This window comes from Myotis myotis, unplaced genomic scaffold (genome assembly GCF_014108235.1).
Source record: "Myotis myotis isolate mMyoMyo1 unplaced genomic scaffold, mMyoMyo1.p scaffold_m19_p_18, whole genome shotgun sequence".
NCBI lineage: Eukaryota > Metazoa > Chordata > Mammalia > Chiroptera > Vespertilionidae > Myotis > Myotis myotis.
In genome coordinates this window covers 28,642,884-28,659,834 of record NW_023416322.1, presented here as the reverse complement: position 1 = coordinate 28,659,834, position 16,951 = coordinate 28,642,884, and the positions used below count along the sequence as shown (strand labels likewise).

The 16,951-nt window shown below is 54.1% G+C and overlaps 1 protein-coding gene across 3 annotated transcripts in view; it reads right to left on the bottom strand.

The window, feature by feature from the left end:
- KCNN3 (potassium calcium-activated channel subfamily N member 3) overlaps window positions 1–16,951 on the bottom strand; it is a 142,896-nt gene that overhangs the window by 20,578 nt on the left and 105,367 nt on the right. For all 3 annotated transcript variants that reach the window (XM_036344163.1, XM_036344164.1, XM_036344165.1), the window contains exon 4: window positions 5,944–6,085. In XM_036344163.1, coding sequence (XP_036200056.1) covers window positions 5,944–6,085 — 142 coding nt within the window. The remainder of the gene's footprint in view (window positions 1–5,943; window positions 6,086–16,951) is intronic.

The following is a 16,951-nucleotide window of genomic DNA, read 5'->3' as shown; positions in this document are numbered from 1 at the left end:
CAGGTTGGCAAAGGCGAGTGTAAGGTTTTGGCAGGGCTGAAGTTGGCAAAGCTCCCCCCTAGCTTTTCACAAGGTTCCCACGAAAACAATCTCATGGCTCTCGGTACATTTGGTCATTTGGTCAGCCACCCCTTGGCCACCCATTTATAGCACAACAAACGGAGCCTTTCTTTTCTGACCTCAATTTCCTCTCTTGTTCAGGGACGGCCGTGTTGCCTTGGCATCTGTAACTTAGAAGAGACTCTGGGCCCAGTTTTCAAAGGATATGTATGGGCAGTTGGGGCAGCCTGGTGTGTGGCTGTAATCAAGTTAGCCAGGCACACACACACACACACACACACACACACACACACACACACACTAGCTTAAAAGAAGCTGTCCTAGGGGGCACAGGTGTGCTCCATTCCGTTCAACCAGATCAAGTATAATCACTCTCCTTTACATGGAGTTCCAAAGGTACTTTGGGCTGAAGGTCCAAAAAAGGGGGATATATCATGGTGGTGAAAACGGAGCATCAGATGGAGAGGGCTCTCCCAGGCTCCGTCCTCTCTCCTCTCCCTGGGCCCAGGCAAAACTCGATTTAAATCAGCCCCGAGAGCCGGGGGCAGAGCAAGCCTGAAGGAGTTGCCCTGCTCACCGTGCCACTTAGGGAATTTCATCCAATCTCTCCCGAATGTCCAGGGTCAGGACGGAGTGCTCCGTGGTCCTGCCACAGCCCGCAGTGCGGCAGCTTGAGTGCAGGGGGCTTCTAATGAGAAGCTAGGGCAGCGATGGCGAACCTTTTGAGCTTGGCGTGTCAGCATTTTGAAAAACCCTAACGTAACTCTGGTGCCGTGTCACATATAGAAATTTTTTGATATTTGCAACCATAGTAAAACAAAGATTTATATTTTTGATATTTATTTTATATGTTTAAATGCCATTTAACAAAGAAAAATCAACCGAAAAAATGAGTTCGCGTGTCACCTCTGATACGCGTGTCATAGGTTTGCCATCACTGAGCTAGAGTGTTTCCACCAAGGAAACATCCATCGTATATGATTAAGATGCATTCCTGCATGGAGGCAGGAGGGTGGACTAGATGATATTTCCCCGTTTCTTTCTGTTTAAAAATGTCAAGACTCCCTTATAGATATCTCTCTGGAGGATGCTGGGCTCTTAACCCCTAATTCTAACTTGAATAGAGAGCAGTGGGCTATTCCCAGCTTTATTTTTCTTTTAGAAAATCCATCCTCTGGATGTAATTAAGGAAGTAGCCAATAAGGAAGCCTAACTTGGTCCTTTCCATTAAGAAGCAGCCTTGTAAAGGTGGGGCCAGACCTCTGCAGCCGTCAGAAGGTGGTGGGCAGTGTGCTGAAATCCACATTGGAGAGAGGGAGAGAGAGAGAGAGAGAGAGAGAGAGAGAGAGAGAGAGAGAGAGAGAGAAGAAGAAGAAGAAGAAGAAGAAGAAGAAGAAGAAGGGAAGGGGAAGTGAAGGAAAGAGGGGATGCGGAGAGAGAGAGCTGGAGTGGAGACTGCGATGGGGAAGAAGTTGTGCTCCATCCTGAACAGCAGGGGACAGAACAGGGAAAGAGGAAAGGACAAGCAGAGGCATCAGAAAAAAGGATGGGCCGAAACCGGTTTGGCTCAGTGGATGGGGCGTCGGCCTGCGGACTGAAGGGTCCCAGGTTCGATTCCGGTCAAGGGCATGTACCTGGGTTGGGGGCACATCCCCAGTGGGGGGTGTGCAGGAGGCAGCTGATCAATGTTTCTCTCTCATCGATGTTTCTAGCTCTCTATCTCTCTCCCTTCCTCTCGGTAGAAAATCAATAAAATATATTAAAAAAAAAGAAAAAAGAAAAAAGGATGGGCTGGTGGGACTGAGAAAGGAAGGCCAGAAGAACAAGGAGCCGAAGGCTTCAGTCAAAGTTAATGGTCAACTCTGGCTCTTCAGAGGAAATAAAGCCAGTGTTGGGGGACCCCCTCCCTGCTGTTGTGCTCACTCTAAGTGGTATAATGATCACTTATGTTCCTTTGGGGGCTCATGAGCCTTTTTACTCACAGCTTATCAGTCTGATGTTCCCGCAGTGGCAGTCTGGGAATCCTTGTGGGATGCGGCAGCGATGTGGGTTGGTATTAAGAGAGAAATTGCCAAGGACTTGGGCTGATTTGGGGGTGTGACAGTGCACGCTGTCCTAGCGTGGAATCTCAGAAATGGCTGGCGGACAGAGGGGGGCGTGCGAGGAGAGGATGGACGGGGGCAGACAGAAAAGGGCCAGCAGCTGCTGGGCTGACTTCCATGGGGTCAGACTGTGGAGATAGTCCATGACTCAGACTGTTGCCTTCAGATGTGCCAAGCCCTGAATCACAGTTGACACCAGCTGGATTCCCTGGGCCTTCTCTAACTCCTATTTCCACGGGAGGGTGGGAGGAGGAGGTAGGGTCCACCTCTAATGAGGTCATACTGTCCAGGGTACATGATGAGCAGGAGCACAGGAGTGAGTGAGTGGAGAGAGAGAGAGAGAGAGAGAGAGAGAGAGAGAGAGAGAGAGAGAGGCTGGCAGGGGATGAACAGGCCTAACTCATCTATGGATTTGGACCCAAATCAGAGACCCAGGCTCCTCTACACGGCTCCTCCCACTTCTTGTTTCCAAGACACATTTTCCAGCTGGAAAACCTTAGACTCTGGAAAGACGAGTCTCCCCAGGGGGAAAGTATGAGGTGTTCTTCACTTAAGGAGCAGAAAAGAAAAGAAGACATAAATGAAAGTGACAAATGGAGGAGGGAAGCCTGGAGGATGTGCGGTTGGATTCTATTTCTGCCACAGATTCCATGTAACAACTAAAATAACATCAATTGGTTTGAAACCAAGGTGTTTTAGGGGAGAGGCTCATTCTTCTAAAACTGACATTAAGCAGATGTCTCGCTGAGCCCTCTCTTCCCTCCTCCCCAAATGACTCAATTTGTTCTACCTTGTGCTTCATCACCGCTTTCCTTTGCAGTTCAAAGGAGCATCCCTCATGCCGCCCCGGGGGAAGCTCAGGGTGCCCGGGGGACATCCTGGAAGCTTTGGTCTCTTTGTCCGGAATGTAGGAAAGGCCCACAGGGCGAGTCCGGTTTTAGAAAATGGCTCCACGGACACAGGGCTCCTGCCGAGCAGTCTTGGGGGCCCCAAAGGTTCCCCAGGTGCCTGCAGGCCTCTCGGTAAGGGGAGCTGTGATTCCCCAGCCCGGAGACGAAGCAGGGAGAGCTCTCCGTCTGCCTGGTAACGGTCATCGTCAAACCCTCTGCGGACCCTGGTAAACCTGCTTTAGCAGTTGAAGTCTTTCAAACACCCGAGGCCTGTGCCAACAACGTCAAGTTGCTCAGACAATTATAGACCCTGCTTAATGGTTGATAATTACCCCGTTACTGGGATCGCCAAGAGAAAACAATGATTAAGACTATTTGCAGCCCGCACACACAAATCTTCCCTTCCCCTTCCCAAGCAGGCCTTGTCTTGGCCTGCATGGTGTCCATGGCAACCAAACAGGAAGCCCGTACCTTTCTGAAGGCACTTGCAATAATAATTCTGAGATGCACACAGTGCTGGGAGGCAAGGGGGGCGGGGGGGGCACGAGAGGACTTTCAGCAACCAGAAGCCCTGGAAAGGAGTGACTCAGCTAGAAAGGTCACATTGGTTAGAAAAGTGACCCTGGGGTTCCACACGGTGGCTGACCCCAGAGTGAGGCCACGGACTGTAATTTGGGTGAAAACCCTGAGATGAATGGAGGAAGCCCCCCGCCCCGCCCAACTCCTGTGTAGAGAGAGGTACAGGTGGGTGCATCAGGGCTCATGCAAAAGGAGAAGATGGAAGTTGTGTTGTGCTTTTAATATGGGAGGTGCTATCGGTGCCTTCTCGTCCGTTTGTTCTTCCCACTTGGACCACAGCTCTCTCCGCCAGGAGCACACGCTCCCTTCCAGGGGCCTGCTGCGGAACTGGAGCGAACACGGGTGCCGAAGGCCACCCTCTCAGGAGAGGCTGGGAGGGGCCAAGGGTCCGCCTGCCACTCAGCTGTGTCAGAGTGGAGGCCGGGAGGTGCCTGCCAGAGGGAAGGAATCAGGGAAATGACGAGGGGGCCGCTTCTTGGATGGGGCGCAGCTCCTTGCTGAGAGGGAGAATGGCTGGTATTTAAAAATAACAGAGGCTCCCAGCAGGTCCATCCACCTCGGGCCACCCACCCCTCCGCCTGCCTGCTTGCTCCTCCGTGCGCCCTGGTTCCGAGGCACGAAGCCCACAGCCCAGGAGGGGCTCAGAGACAGGAAGGCGCTGGCCTCCAGTCCTTTCTGAGAGAACAGATCGCTCTCCGGTCTCCTGGTGACAGCTGGCGCGGGGCCAGGCAGACTCCTACTAACCAATAGGAGGGGTTCGTTCCAAGGCCTCACTCTCACCCAGGATTTAGCCAACCCTGTGCTAGACCTGCCTGCCTGCTGGTGTGCACCTGGCCTGGATTTCCGTGGGAAAGGGAGGGGACTGTGCCCAGTGGTGACATGCCAGCCCCGGGCCCTCCTGCTCACAGGAACACTGCCCAGGCCTCTCCTGAGCTCCGCTGCCTTGACATGTGATCAGTTCCAGGAGGCCCCCACCTCTGGTGAGGAGTTAATCCCTTTCCACTGCAGAAAGAAAGCCCTTTTCATTGCCGAAGGTGGGTCGTTTTTCCTCCTGGGAGAATGAATGGAACCTGAGGGGCCCTGGAAGGAAGGCTTTCCCCGGGCGAATAATGGGGCTGCAGGGAAGGCTCCCCGGGGGAAGCCACCAGGAGGCCTAGGACAGCCACAGGCATCCTGTCCACCCTCACCCCCCACCGCACCCCCATGATGCCCGGCTGACGGGTGCTTTCTCCTCTGGAGCCTGTGTCTAGGATTCTAGGAAGGAGGCTCAAGAGCAGTGGCTGCCTGGCCTGGACCTAAAGCTCAACAAGGCTGAGGAGCCCCATCCCCTGGCCCGGGAAGGTGGGGTGGAGGCCGGGGGACGGGAGGACCCGCCAACCCCGCGGGCCTGTGCAGCTCCCCATGCTGACAGAGCAGGTTTGCACAGAGCATCGCCATCCCTGGGGAGGGCAGGGCGGGCCTTCCGTCCTCGCTCTGCACTGGGGAATGCTGGGGTCCGGCAGGTGGAGTGCCCTGCCCGGAGTCCCCAGGGAGGACAACCGTGGGAATTCAGACTCTGATCCTGACGCCCCCTCCAGGCCCTCCCACACACGGTGCTTCGAGGGCCCCCGTGATGGGCAAGGGTGTGTGTTGGGTGGGGGTGGCGGGGCGATGGGTGCAGCCCAGCTGCTGGGCACCCGCAGGGGGATGGGGATGGAGTCACAGTCTCGCTGATGCCGGAGCTGGGAGAGACCTGGCACGGGGAGCCCAGCGCCCCAACAGGCAGATGTGGAAACTAAAGTCTGGAGAAGTCGAGGGCTTCTCCCACCCGGTGGCCGCCCAGTCCAATACCGGCCTCGCCTCGTGTGGCCTCTCAGTGCTGTCCCCGTCCCTGCCTCCGCGAGCTCAGCTACGCTTAGCAGATGTCACGCAAGGTCTGCGGGGCCCAGGGGGCGGGAAGGACAATTAGCCGCAAGGCTTGGTGCTCACTGCGGGGAGCACACTGGGCCATCCGGTGGTGGAGGGTAGGAAGAGGGGGTCAGACCCATGGTCAGCTTCACCCAGCAGTTTATTTTCGGGGGCGGGGATGGAAGAGGGGACTGTGAAGAGACCATCAACTGTCAGGAACCAGGACCTATCCCTACTTTGGGAAAGGAAACACCAGCGAGAGAAACCATTGCGGATTTCACATCTGCCTCTGTGTGCACAGAGGTGCACGCTGGTCTGTGTGCGAGCAGCCGGCCCCACTCCCTGACAGAAAGGCCCCTCTTGCCCCGAAGAAGATCTCTCGTTCGGAGGGTGGGGAAGGGGGACGGGCAGAGGCAGGTACTCACCATGATGCCGGTGAGAAGACACACACCTTTGCCACAGTATGTGTGGGGCACCATGTCCCCATAACCAATGGAAAGGAATGTGATGGAGATGAGCCACATGGCACCCAGAAAGTTACTAGTTACGTCCTGCTGGTCATGGTACCTGCCAAGGGGAAGACAGGAGTTAGTGGAAGGAGCCGCCACGTCCGAGAGCACGGGCTGCGGGCAGATCCTGGCGGGGACGGAGGTGAGACCGTTCGCTGTTCACTGAGGCGGGAGCAGCAGCGATGGCGACAGGGAGATCTCATTAGGCGACTCAAGGTGCCAGGACTCTACCCACCCGGGTCCTGCCGGCAGCTCCCGCTCCCCCCGCCCCCACATGCTTGTCCTGGAGGTAAATGCAGGGCCACGGCTTGCACTAGATTGTAGGCGTCCCTTTGGTGCTGGTAAAATAGCTTTGGATGAAATCTGGAGGTAATAAAATTTAGATTTTCCCCTTTCAACCGACAGTATAAATGCATGTGGATGTGATTAATTTGAAAGCACAAGTTCCTGAACAGGAAAAATGTTAAAGAAAAAAAATCGCCAAACATATTTAGCAATTTCCTGAAGATTGATGGATCCCCAAGACTGGCACATCCCGGCGCCTGGAGGGGGGCCCTGGTGGGTTCTCAAGAGCTGTTTCCCGGGGTGCTGGGCTCTCTGCCAAGGGGTGTCTATACCTCCGGGGCCTCATGGCTGCCCCGCCCAGAAGGAGCCAACTGGAAACATGTCACACCATCCCCTCTGCCCAGTGCCCAGTCCACCCATCCTTTTCCTCCCTCCCTCCCTCCCTCCCTCCCTCCCTCCCTCCCTCCCTCCCTCCCTCCCTCCCTCCCTCTCTCCCTCCCTCCCTCCCTCCACCCCCAAACTCCAAGGCCCCCTGCTGTCCAGCTGAAATAGTGTCCACAGGACCCGTCCTCTGCCTCAGGGCTCTCAGCCCAGGGGAGGGGCCTGTGGAAAATGCAGACATTTGCAGGAAGGTCTGTATGTGAGTAGACGAGGCCCCTGGAGACAGGAGGGAAAGGCCAGTGGCCTCGGTCCCAAACGCAGGAGGGTTAGTCAGAGGCTTCCGTCCCAGGCAGGCTGGGGAGGGTTCCAGGCGGACGGAGGGCCTTCGGAAAGCCCAGGGGCTGACTCGAGTGCGGGGCTGGCTGCACCAGGGGCGCCAGGGAAGGCAGACGTGGGTCCTTTCGCAAAATGTTCTCCAACAGGATCCGCCTGAATGACACACAGGGGCCCTGCATTTTATCCTGCAGGGACATCGCTCCTCCATAAAATCTCCCCACCAGCCTCCGGGCGGCCACCGGATGGGCGTCCACACCAACCCGGGCGGATGGAGCGGAAAGCCACTCCGGAACTCTGATCCGCAACTGGAGTTACTAAGGCACACACATGGGTCAATGCACGTGGCCGTGGCGAGCTGGGGATGGGGTCCGGCGGAGGGAGGCCTCCAGGAGTGTGAGCTACTATGGCCCGTGCTCTCCCTGCCCCCGCAGGGCCTGGGGCCAGGTGGGTCTTCGGCAAATGTTGCTTTTCCTCCCTCTCCCCCAGGGCGGGTGCGCAGGGCAGGCTGCGGTTCGGGTGCATCTGGGGTGGCCTGGAGGAGGCAGAGCTCCGCTGGTCAGAAGGAAGATGGTGGGCACGGGAGTCGGGGACCCAAAGGGACAGAGTGACCGACACCGTTTATCCACTCCTCCTGTCCTATTGGGAGTCAGGCGGCACAACCTACCATGCGCCTGGCACTTGGCATACAAACACTCCAATTCTCACCACATCCTGTAAGATATTTTCTAAAAATAGGTTTTTACTGATTTCAGAGAGAGGAAGGGAGAGGGAGAGAGAGAAACATCAGTGATGAGAGAGAATCATCGACTAGCTGCCTCCTGCACGCCCCCAACTGGGGATTGAGCCTGCAACCCGGGCATGTGACCTGCCTGGGACTCCAACCGTGACTTCCTGGCTCACAGGTCGATGCTCATCCACCGAGCCACACCCGCAGGGCCTGTGTATTTCCACGGGTAAGTACCTGGGAGCACAGAAACACTGGGTGACTTGCCCGAGGACACACAGGAAGTAACCAAAGCGAAGCCCATGCTCTCTTTTTAAAAAAAATATATATCTTATTGATTTTTTACAGAGAGGAAGAGAGCGGGATAGAGAGCTAGAAACATCGATGAGAGAGAAACATCGATCAGCTGCCTCCTGCACACCCCCTACTGGGGATGTGCCCACAACCAAGGCACATGCCCTTGACCGGAATCGAACCCGGAACCCCTCAGTCCGTAGGCTGACACTCTATCCACTGAGCCAAACCGGTCAGGGCAAAGCCCATGCTCTTTGCTCCGCTCCCCCCAGCATGAGAGAGGCGGAAGCAGCTGCTGTGCGCCCTGGGGAATGGTGAGGAGGTTTTAGCAAGAAGAGGGCACCAGGGCGCCCGTAGCAGGCGATGAGGTGGCCTTGGAGACCAGGGGTCCGCATTTGGAAGGCCTTGAATTCTAGGCTGGCAGGTTTGGATTCTGTCTTAGAGATTTGGTTCCTGAGCAGATGAGTGACAAAATGGCATGGCCTGCCGGGGAGAGCGGTCTGCGGGTGGTGAGCAGGATGTTTAAAAAGGTGGGACACAGAGGTGGGGTAGCCGGGGCAGAGCAGGTGCAGCCTTCCTCGCCCCCAGGAGCCTGGCCCTGGCAGCGCCCAGTGAGAGCACCAGTGGGCGGTTCAGCCCTAACTGGAGTCCAGCACCAGCCCCAGCCCCGGAGAGCGGTGGCATTAGCCTTTCTAGGGCTGTCCTCACAAGGCATGCAAGCCTGGATCCCCAGGACCTCTGAAGAGCAGACATCCCTCCCCAAAGCTCACTGGTGACACCCCTTACCTGCCCTCTCCCACCTGCTCCACTCACTGCCCACGAGGTTCTACGGTAACCCTGAGGGCACCCTGGCTGCTGCTCCTGCCAGCTGCCTCATCTCCCCAGGATGGGGCCTGTCCCTGCTCATCTGGTCACACTGGGGCAATGTAGACAGGTGATACCCGACTTTTATATATATATAATATATTTTTATTGGTTTCAGAGAGGAATAGAGAGGGAGAGAGAGATACAAGCATCAATGATGAGAAAGAATCATTGATTGGCTGCCTCCTGCAGGCCCCACACCAGGGATTGAGCCCGCAACTCGGGCATGTGCCCTGACCAGGCATCGAACTGTGACCTCCTGGTTCATAGATCTGATGCTCAACCACTGATCCACGCTGGCGGGTGGTACCTGACTTTGATCCCCAAGATGGAGTGCGCCCTTCCCCTGACTTAAGGTGCCAGCCCTATCCCAGCTCTGACGTGGTTTTGGAGGGGCAGCTGCCCTGCTCATCCCGTTCCCCACAGCCCAGGGCTCTGCCAGGCCCTCAGGCCACCACAGTCCCCTCCACGCCCAGCCTGCTCTGGGCTGGGAGGGATGGTGGCTGACCCTGGCTTGCAGGGCCTGTGCCGAGGTGTGAGGGGACATCCCTCCCTGGAGAGGTGGACTTCGGAGCCCGGGAGACCACCAGACTCAGTGACAGCCCCGTGTGGGGGCCCAGAAGCGGGGAGACTTAAAGACAGCTCCCTGCCACAAGCCAGCCGCACGCAAACACATGTTGCAGAGTCAGAGCCGGCGTCAGTTCATCAGATGCATTTCTTGGAAGAAGTCTTGGGCCAGAATGGGAGGTGGGGATGGTGGGTGGGGAGAAGGTGAGCAGCTATTCTAGGGCTCGGTTCACCTGGCTTCAAGCCCCAGCTCCACCTTAAGTAATTCCATGGCTGTGGGCAAGGGACTTAACCTTTCTGTGGCCGGTTTCCTTATCTGCTGATGGGAGGGTTAAGGGAAATATTGCAGTGCTCAGCCCAGAGGAAGTGCGCTAAACGTCAGCAGAGCTCAAAGCGGAATGAAGCGTACGGCAGCAAGTAATCTGTCTCTTTCTAAGGTTGATGTTCGATTTACTGCTTTATTGTTCTCTCAATTCCCTTTATGTCCTTTTGGGTTTCTTTTTCGTTCACCATATAAAATCCGACGGGTGCTCACTCTGTGTGCCGAGGAGAGAAGAAGGAGATCCTGAGGCTGTCACTCATTCAATGTAACACTGCACCAATCGCTGTCCTCGGGAGGGGGCTCTAGCGCAGCGGTCGCCAACCGTGGTCCGCGGACCCCTGGTGGTCCGTGAGGTCCGAAAGGTTGGCGACCGCTGCTCTAGAAGATGCCGAGATGAATCGGACACACACCCTACACTCCCGTGATGTGGGGCCTCGTCATAGAGGTAAGACACACATGCAACTCGCCAAGCAGGAAGTGATGATCGAGAGAGCAGGCCTGGTGATTCATACTGTGGGAGTGGGGAGGAGGCAGAAATTACATCCAAACCTATTCACAATTTTAGAGTGGTTTACACTTGTCACAAATTCACATATGAATTTCATGCTATTTTTTACAATCAAGAATTTTTTTGGGAAAATGGTTTCTTGTTTTTCATTAAGGGCTAAGAAGGAAAAGGTGTAGTTTTTATTTTTTGGGGAGGGGGGCTGGTTATTATGCTTATTCATTTATCATTAGGGTGTGTAGACCAGTGATGGCGAACCTATGACACGCGTGTCAGAGGTGACACGCGAACTCATTTTTTCGGTTGATTTTTCTTTGTTAAATGGCATTTAAATATATAAAATAAATATCAAAAATATAAGTCTTTGTTTTACTATGGTTGCAAATATCAAAAAAATTCTATATGTGACACGGCACCAGAGTTAAGTTAGGGTTTTTCAAAATGCTGACACGCCGAGCTCAAAAGGTTCGCCATCACTGGTGTAGACCATGGTTTTTCACTTTTTAATATTATAAAATAAATGTATGGTGGTATAAAGGTGATGGATTAAACACACATGCTGCTTTTGCCCCTTCTCAAATCCCTCTACAACTAACTGTGTGAGTTCCCTGCTTTTAAGAATCAGCAGAGACCCAGGAATCCCCAAACAGCTGAGTAAGGTCTCTAGCATATAAGACACAGGCCAAATCAGTCAATTAAACAAAGAAACAGAACTCTGGATCAAATACAGATCATTCGCAGAGAACTCTTGAAAAAAACCCTATGACTAACATCGTAAGAGAGAAAAAACACGATATTGGACCCGTGAGACAAGCATGGCGTGCTATGCTGAAAATTCTCCCTGAAGGGCTGGAGGGTAAATTGAGGAAGGCTCCCAAGAGACAGAAAGAGACAGAAATGAAAATAGGAGAGAAAATAGAAAATTAGTCTACCAACTCAAATATTAATGGCTTCAGAAAGAGAGAACCGGACAAAAAGTAGGAGGAAAGGGGGGCAGAGAACGAAGAAGGAAAGAAGTAAATAATAATATTTTTAAATTTCCCATAAGCAAAGGACACACGTTTCTAGATCAAGAGCCCGCCATCCCTAGCAAAGTGGATGAAGATAGAGTCACACCAAGACACGTTATTGTGAAATTTGAGAACACCAGGGCGAGGAGGTGATTCTATGGAGCTTCCAGGGAGGGGGCGGGGGGGCAGAGAGAGAGAGAGAGAGAGAGAGAGAGAGAGATCAAATACAAAGAATCAGAAATCTGAGTGACTTCGGAATTTTTAAAGCAATACTGGAAGCGAGAGGGCCATGGAATAGCCTTCAAAATTCTGAAGAAAAGTCATCTCCAAACAAGAATTCTAAACCATGGAGGCCGGAATCCCAAACCAGCCAAAGCGATCAGGTAAGTCTGAGAGTGGAATGAAGACACTTTCAGATGTGCAAGGCTCTCCAGGATTTGCCTCCTCTGTACCCTTTCTCAGGGAGCCAGGGGAGGGTGTGCATCACCCACACAACGGAGTAAGCCCCGAAGAAGGAAGCCCCGGGGTGGAGGGCACAGGAGACAGGCGGTGGGAAGAGGCCCAGGCTGAAGGCCATGCACCAGGCACAGAGGGCCACCAGTCCAGGCGGCAGCAAGGCAGAAGCTCGGGGAGACATTTCTCCAAGAAGATGAAATGGGTAGAAAACCTGTTGTGCCTGGAGAAGAGAGTGAGACAACCGCCAGAGTTTGGAGTTAAATTAGGGATCAATACATAGAAAAGCAAGCAAATGAACAAACAGGATGACTAACCAGAATAAAACAAAACTTCTGCAGGAAGAGAGGAGTTCTCATCCTTGACTACAAAGGCTCAACTATGAATAGAGTCAAATTAGTGTGGACTGAGTAATGCAAACAGTGATTACTGATCTAACCAAAATTATAAAATAATTATGAAAGGAGAATGGGGGACAGGACGAGTTCAAGGGGCGGAAAGGAAGCCAATTCCTCATCTTCCCGGGAGGGGAGGGAATAGACAATGCCAAAACTCACGCATCGAAAAGTAGCAATACAAGCCCGTTATTCTGAGACATGGAGGTAAACAATGAGCAAAAGGAGGTAAAAAGATTGGTCGTCTATTGCTGCACAACAAGCTGCCCCAGGACTTAGCAGCTTAAATACCATTTGCTGCTTCACCGCTGCTCTGGGTCAGGAACTCAGGGGCAGCCTGCCCTCAGACACCTCTGGCTCAAGGTCCCTCAGGAGATGGTAGTCAAGCTCTGGAGAAGGGTAAATGGGAAGGACAGTTGACTCTAAAGCGCAGGCATGCCTATAACTCCCATAATACGAACATAAAATCAAGCCCGAGAGGAAGAAACCAAAAAGGCATGTCCTGTGAAATTAAGCTAGGAAGCATGAAAATAAAGTTAGCACTCACTATCCAACCCTGCCTGTTGAATCTACTTGTGTGTTCTCTCCACGCAAAGCCCTCCCACGCCCCCCCGCCCCCGAGATCATCAATATCCTTAATTTCATGCTTATCCTGACCTTGTTCTTCTTCGGAGAGTAGTGTTTCCACGCGGGTGTGTCCACCGCAACCACAACCACGGGAGTGAGCTTGGACCCAGAAACCCTTTACGTTGAGCCTTGCGGTGAGATCGCAGCCCTGGGTGGCAGCTTGACTACCATCTCCGGAGAGACCTGGGGCCAGAGGTCCCCGTGCAAGATGCCCCTGAGTTCTTGACCCTTGGCAACAGTGAGATAGCCAATGTTTTTGGCTGTTTGTTTTATTGATCTTGGAGGGAGGGAGGGAGGGAGCGAGAAAGAGAAACACCGATGTGAGAGAGAAACATGGATTGGTTGCCTCCTGCACGCACCCTGACCGGGGACCGAATCCCAACCTGGGTATGTGCCCTGACCAGGAATCAAACCTGCCACCTTTTGCTGTATCCTAAGATGCTCCAACCACGCAGCCACCCAGCCAGGGCTATTAGAGTCCTCTTTGTACCTGTTTTAAGTATCATCTCAGAGCTTAACAAATAATAGCTGCTCAGTGAATGTCTGGAATGAATATGGCCTGTTGTTGCTTTCCCTGCCTCCTGCGAAAGTGATGCTTGCTTCAGTAACTCAGTGAAGCGCGTTAAGATCTCTTCGGCAGATAAACTTTTGTCAAAGTGGCTGCCAACTATCACGGGCTCGGAGTCCGTTCTCGCTATTAAGAGGAACTCTGCTTCTTGACAGTAGCTGCGACCTAACTCTTTTCACATGAATCTTAGTGATGGGATGTCTCTAGCCACTTGTTCTGGGTCTGGTTTGTTTGTTGGAAGTTTTCAGGAACCCAGCCAGGCCTTCTGCAGAACTCAGCCAAGTGGATAGCTTTGTCTTCACGTTCAGTCACCCCCCCCCCCCCCAGCGCCACACAGTCAAACCCGTGCCCCGACTAAGGTGGGGTATCACCATGGAGCCCTGGGCTTTACGCCTACTCCTACCTCTCCCTTTGCCCAGTCCTTGAATAGAACCAACTCCTAATTAGCAAGTGCTGCAGTGTACCAGGGTACGCGAGTCCAGCTTCGGGAGAAAATGGACATTTCTTAAGGGCATCCTAAAGGTTAGTTTAGGATTGCAAACATTTTTGACGTGTGTGAGAGAGTTCCACGGACATTCAAAGTTAGCTGAGGAATAAACGGCGATGGTGACTTCAAAGCTACTCCTGTGTATTCTGGCTAATCAAGGCAAAAAAATCCTTTCTTTTCTTCAAAACAATTTCCTGTATACACGACTTAGAATGTGAAATAAATGGCTTTGAGGACTCAGGACTGACCGCAAGCCCCCTGGTCCACATCATGGTGAGACGTCGGTGTGGAGAAAGGCACTCCTCGTCGCTTCATTCCGATGGCTGGCGTTCTATTTTTGGTGTGGGCTTTGAGTTTAGGAAAACAAGGCCGTCTCCTTCTACCAGGTGGTTCAGGGCAATAGCCCTGGATCTTTCTTTCCAAGGCCAATCTAAATCTAGTCTTTTCTAGCCAGCCCCAGAGCGAACAGCCTGGGTGCAAGGCCACAGGGGAGAAAAACCACCATCACCAAACACGACAGTTCTGAAAACAACTGCCCCAGACAGACACGGCTGCTCTCTCCCCGCGAGCACGGCGGGTGTCGACCTTTCTCGCAGAGGCGGTGGCGTGCGTGCATGGTCAGATGCAGAAGATCAGAACAGCTGGCTGGTGTCACACATCTGGATGCAATGCTCACAGCCCGTGGTGCGAAGTCTAAACAAGACACCAGCTCAGCTTTTTTTTTTTAGTGTGAGTTTCTCTTCTCTTGTTTAGCTAAGATGTTTTGTTCAAAGTCTCCACTTCACAAATGGATACACCATTAGAGGGAAGCCAGCTGCCCTTCCTTCCACAGCCCATTTTCTTCAGCCAGGAGAGCCCTGTCAACCTCCTTGAATGGTTATTAAGTTAAGAACCAGATGGCTCATCTGGCAAGTCCCTCTGAGTCCGCTTCTCTCTTCGCAATATTTCCTCTCTACTTATTAAAAATATTTCCATGTTTCCTGATTTGGAAACGATTAATAAAAATGCATGAACATGGAGAACAACAATATGTTTGGAAGAAACACTGTTCCCGTGGGAAGCGTGTCTTCCACGGGACCGGGAGGTGGCGTGGCGGAGGGAGGGCGGGTTCAGGTCCCAGGCCGGCCGCTGTCCCGCGTGGTCTCCGTCGGGGGGTTACCTCTCCACGCCCTGGGCTTTCCTTCTGTAAAAACGAAGCGTGTGGAGCCTCTCATGGGATCGTGCTGATGGTTAAATGAGTGACAAACATAAGACCGGGCATAGCACCTAGCACCTATTTGGGGTTTAATAAATGAGACCATTCGCTGAACAACGACACATGAAGCCCTACTCTGCGCTAGACTTCACGGACCTTACAGTGCAGTGAAGGAGGCCTACACCAAGCAACACAAAAGGACAAAAAAGAAAGAAAAAGAAAGAAAGGAAAGGAAAGAAGGCTCAGATGAGTGCCCAGGAGGGGTGTGGGTGCACTTAGCAGGCACCTCCTCTGAGGGTTACTTACACCTCCCAGGACTAAAAGGGGGGGCTGGGTGGAGGCACTCCGGGTGGAGGGACTAGTTTGGGAGAAGGAGGCCAGGGGAAGTGGAACGCCCGTGGAGGCAGAGGGACCACGGAGGGAGAGGCAGGTGGGTAAGCAGGTGCTTCTTGGTCCAGCACTGGGCTTCCATGGGTGGAGCTGGGAGAACACACCGCCGTTGGCCTGCACTGTCGCCTGCACCCCTGTGCCCTGGCCTTCCCTCTCCCCCTCCTGTATTTGCCTCCCCATCACCTCTCTGTCAGTCTTCTCTCTCGTCCTTCTTTGGACGCCGCCCTCGCCTCTCCTTCTCTCCTCTCCGTTTCCCTTTCCTGGGCTCAGCCTCTCTCTCCTTCCCTCCTGCGAGGACCACAGTGGGAGCCCCACCCGGAGGGGCTGACAGCCCCTGTGGGGACCCCGCTCATTGCTTCCGGTTGGTTTGCTCAGCCAGCAAGCTTGTGTGTCGCACCTCCCAGGGCCCAGCCATCAACGGCATAAGAGGGAGCCGGCGGGAAGGCAGCATCCTGTGATGTGCAGTGGGAGGGCTGCGCGAAGTAGGAACACACATCCTTGTCCTCTGGGGCCGCAGACCACAGCGCCCTGCTCTTCTGGTGACCACGTGCCTCCCCCCCCCCCCCCCCCCGTGGTTTCACTGTCACCACCAGACTCTGAAATAGCCCCGACCGGCCCTCTGAGCTTCGGACCCGCGCATCTATCCACCCGCGTGGGATATCTCTGGGGGGTAGCAGGTCAATTAAGCTCAATGTAGCCTGACCCCTGCTCGTTACCTGCCCCTTCCCAGGTCCCCTCCGCACCCACCCCTCTTCTTCCTGCATCTCCTCTGTGGGGACAATACCACCATCTAGCCATGTCAGGACGCTGGGCATTTCCCCCAACGTCCGCCACCATCACCCACACCCCATGAGGCAGTCCTGTCAGTTTGGGCTCCTCTAGTTCTTTCTAACCTGCCCCAGTGGGCGCGGCATTCGGTCCCCTGTGCATCACTACACCAGCGTCCCCACCTGGCCTCCTTGTCTCACGGTCATCCCAGTGTCCCCCTCAAGCCCCCCTCCACATTGCAGCCAGGGAAGTCTTCCCCAAACACAAGACCCTCCCCCGCTCAAAGCCCGCCAGTGGCTCCCACAGCCTAGGGTGGGGGCGGGCAGGGGTGCTCCAGCCGCAGCGTGGAGACGCTGCGGGACCCAGACCCTCTCTCCAGGACGGACAGCGGCGGAAGGTGGACTTTTGTGAATGACCGCTGTTTGGTGTCAGGGCAGTTTCAAGGCTGCCCCGCGATTACATCGCTCTCACGCTCTTGCAAACCGATTCGCTTTCTGGGTGGCAAGGAGGGGTGGCACACCCACAGCACGAGCCAGGGGTCTGAGCGCCAACTCTCCTGCATCATTGGGTTAAAAGAAGCACATAAATAAATGAGGTTGGGAACTGTTGGCTCGATGGAGGGATAAGTCAAAACTCTTTAAACTGGTGAGCGAGGCCTGGCCCCTGCCGACCCTTCTGAGTGCAGCTGACCCTCTCGGCAAACAACTGCTGATTCGCTTCCCCACTCCGTTATTCCCCCACCGCTGAACTCTG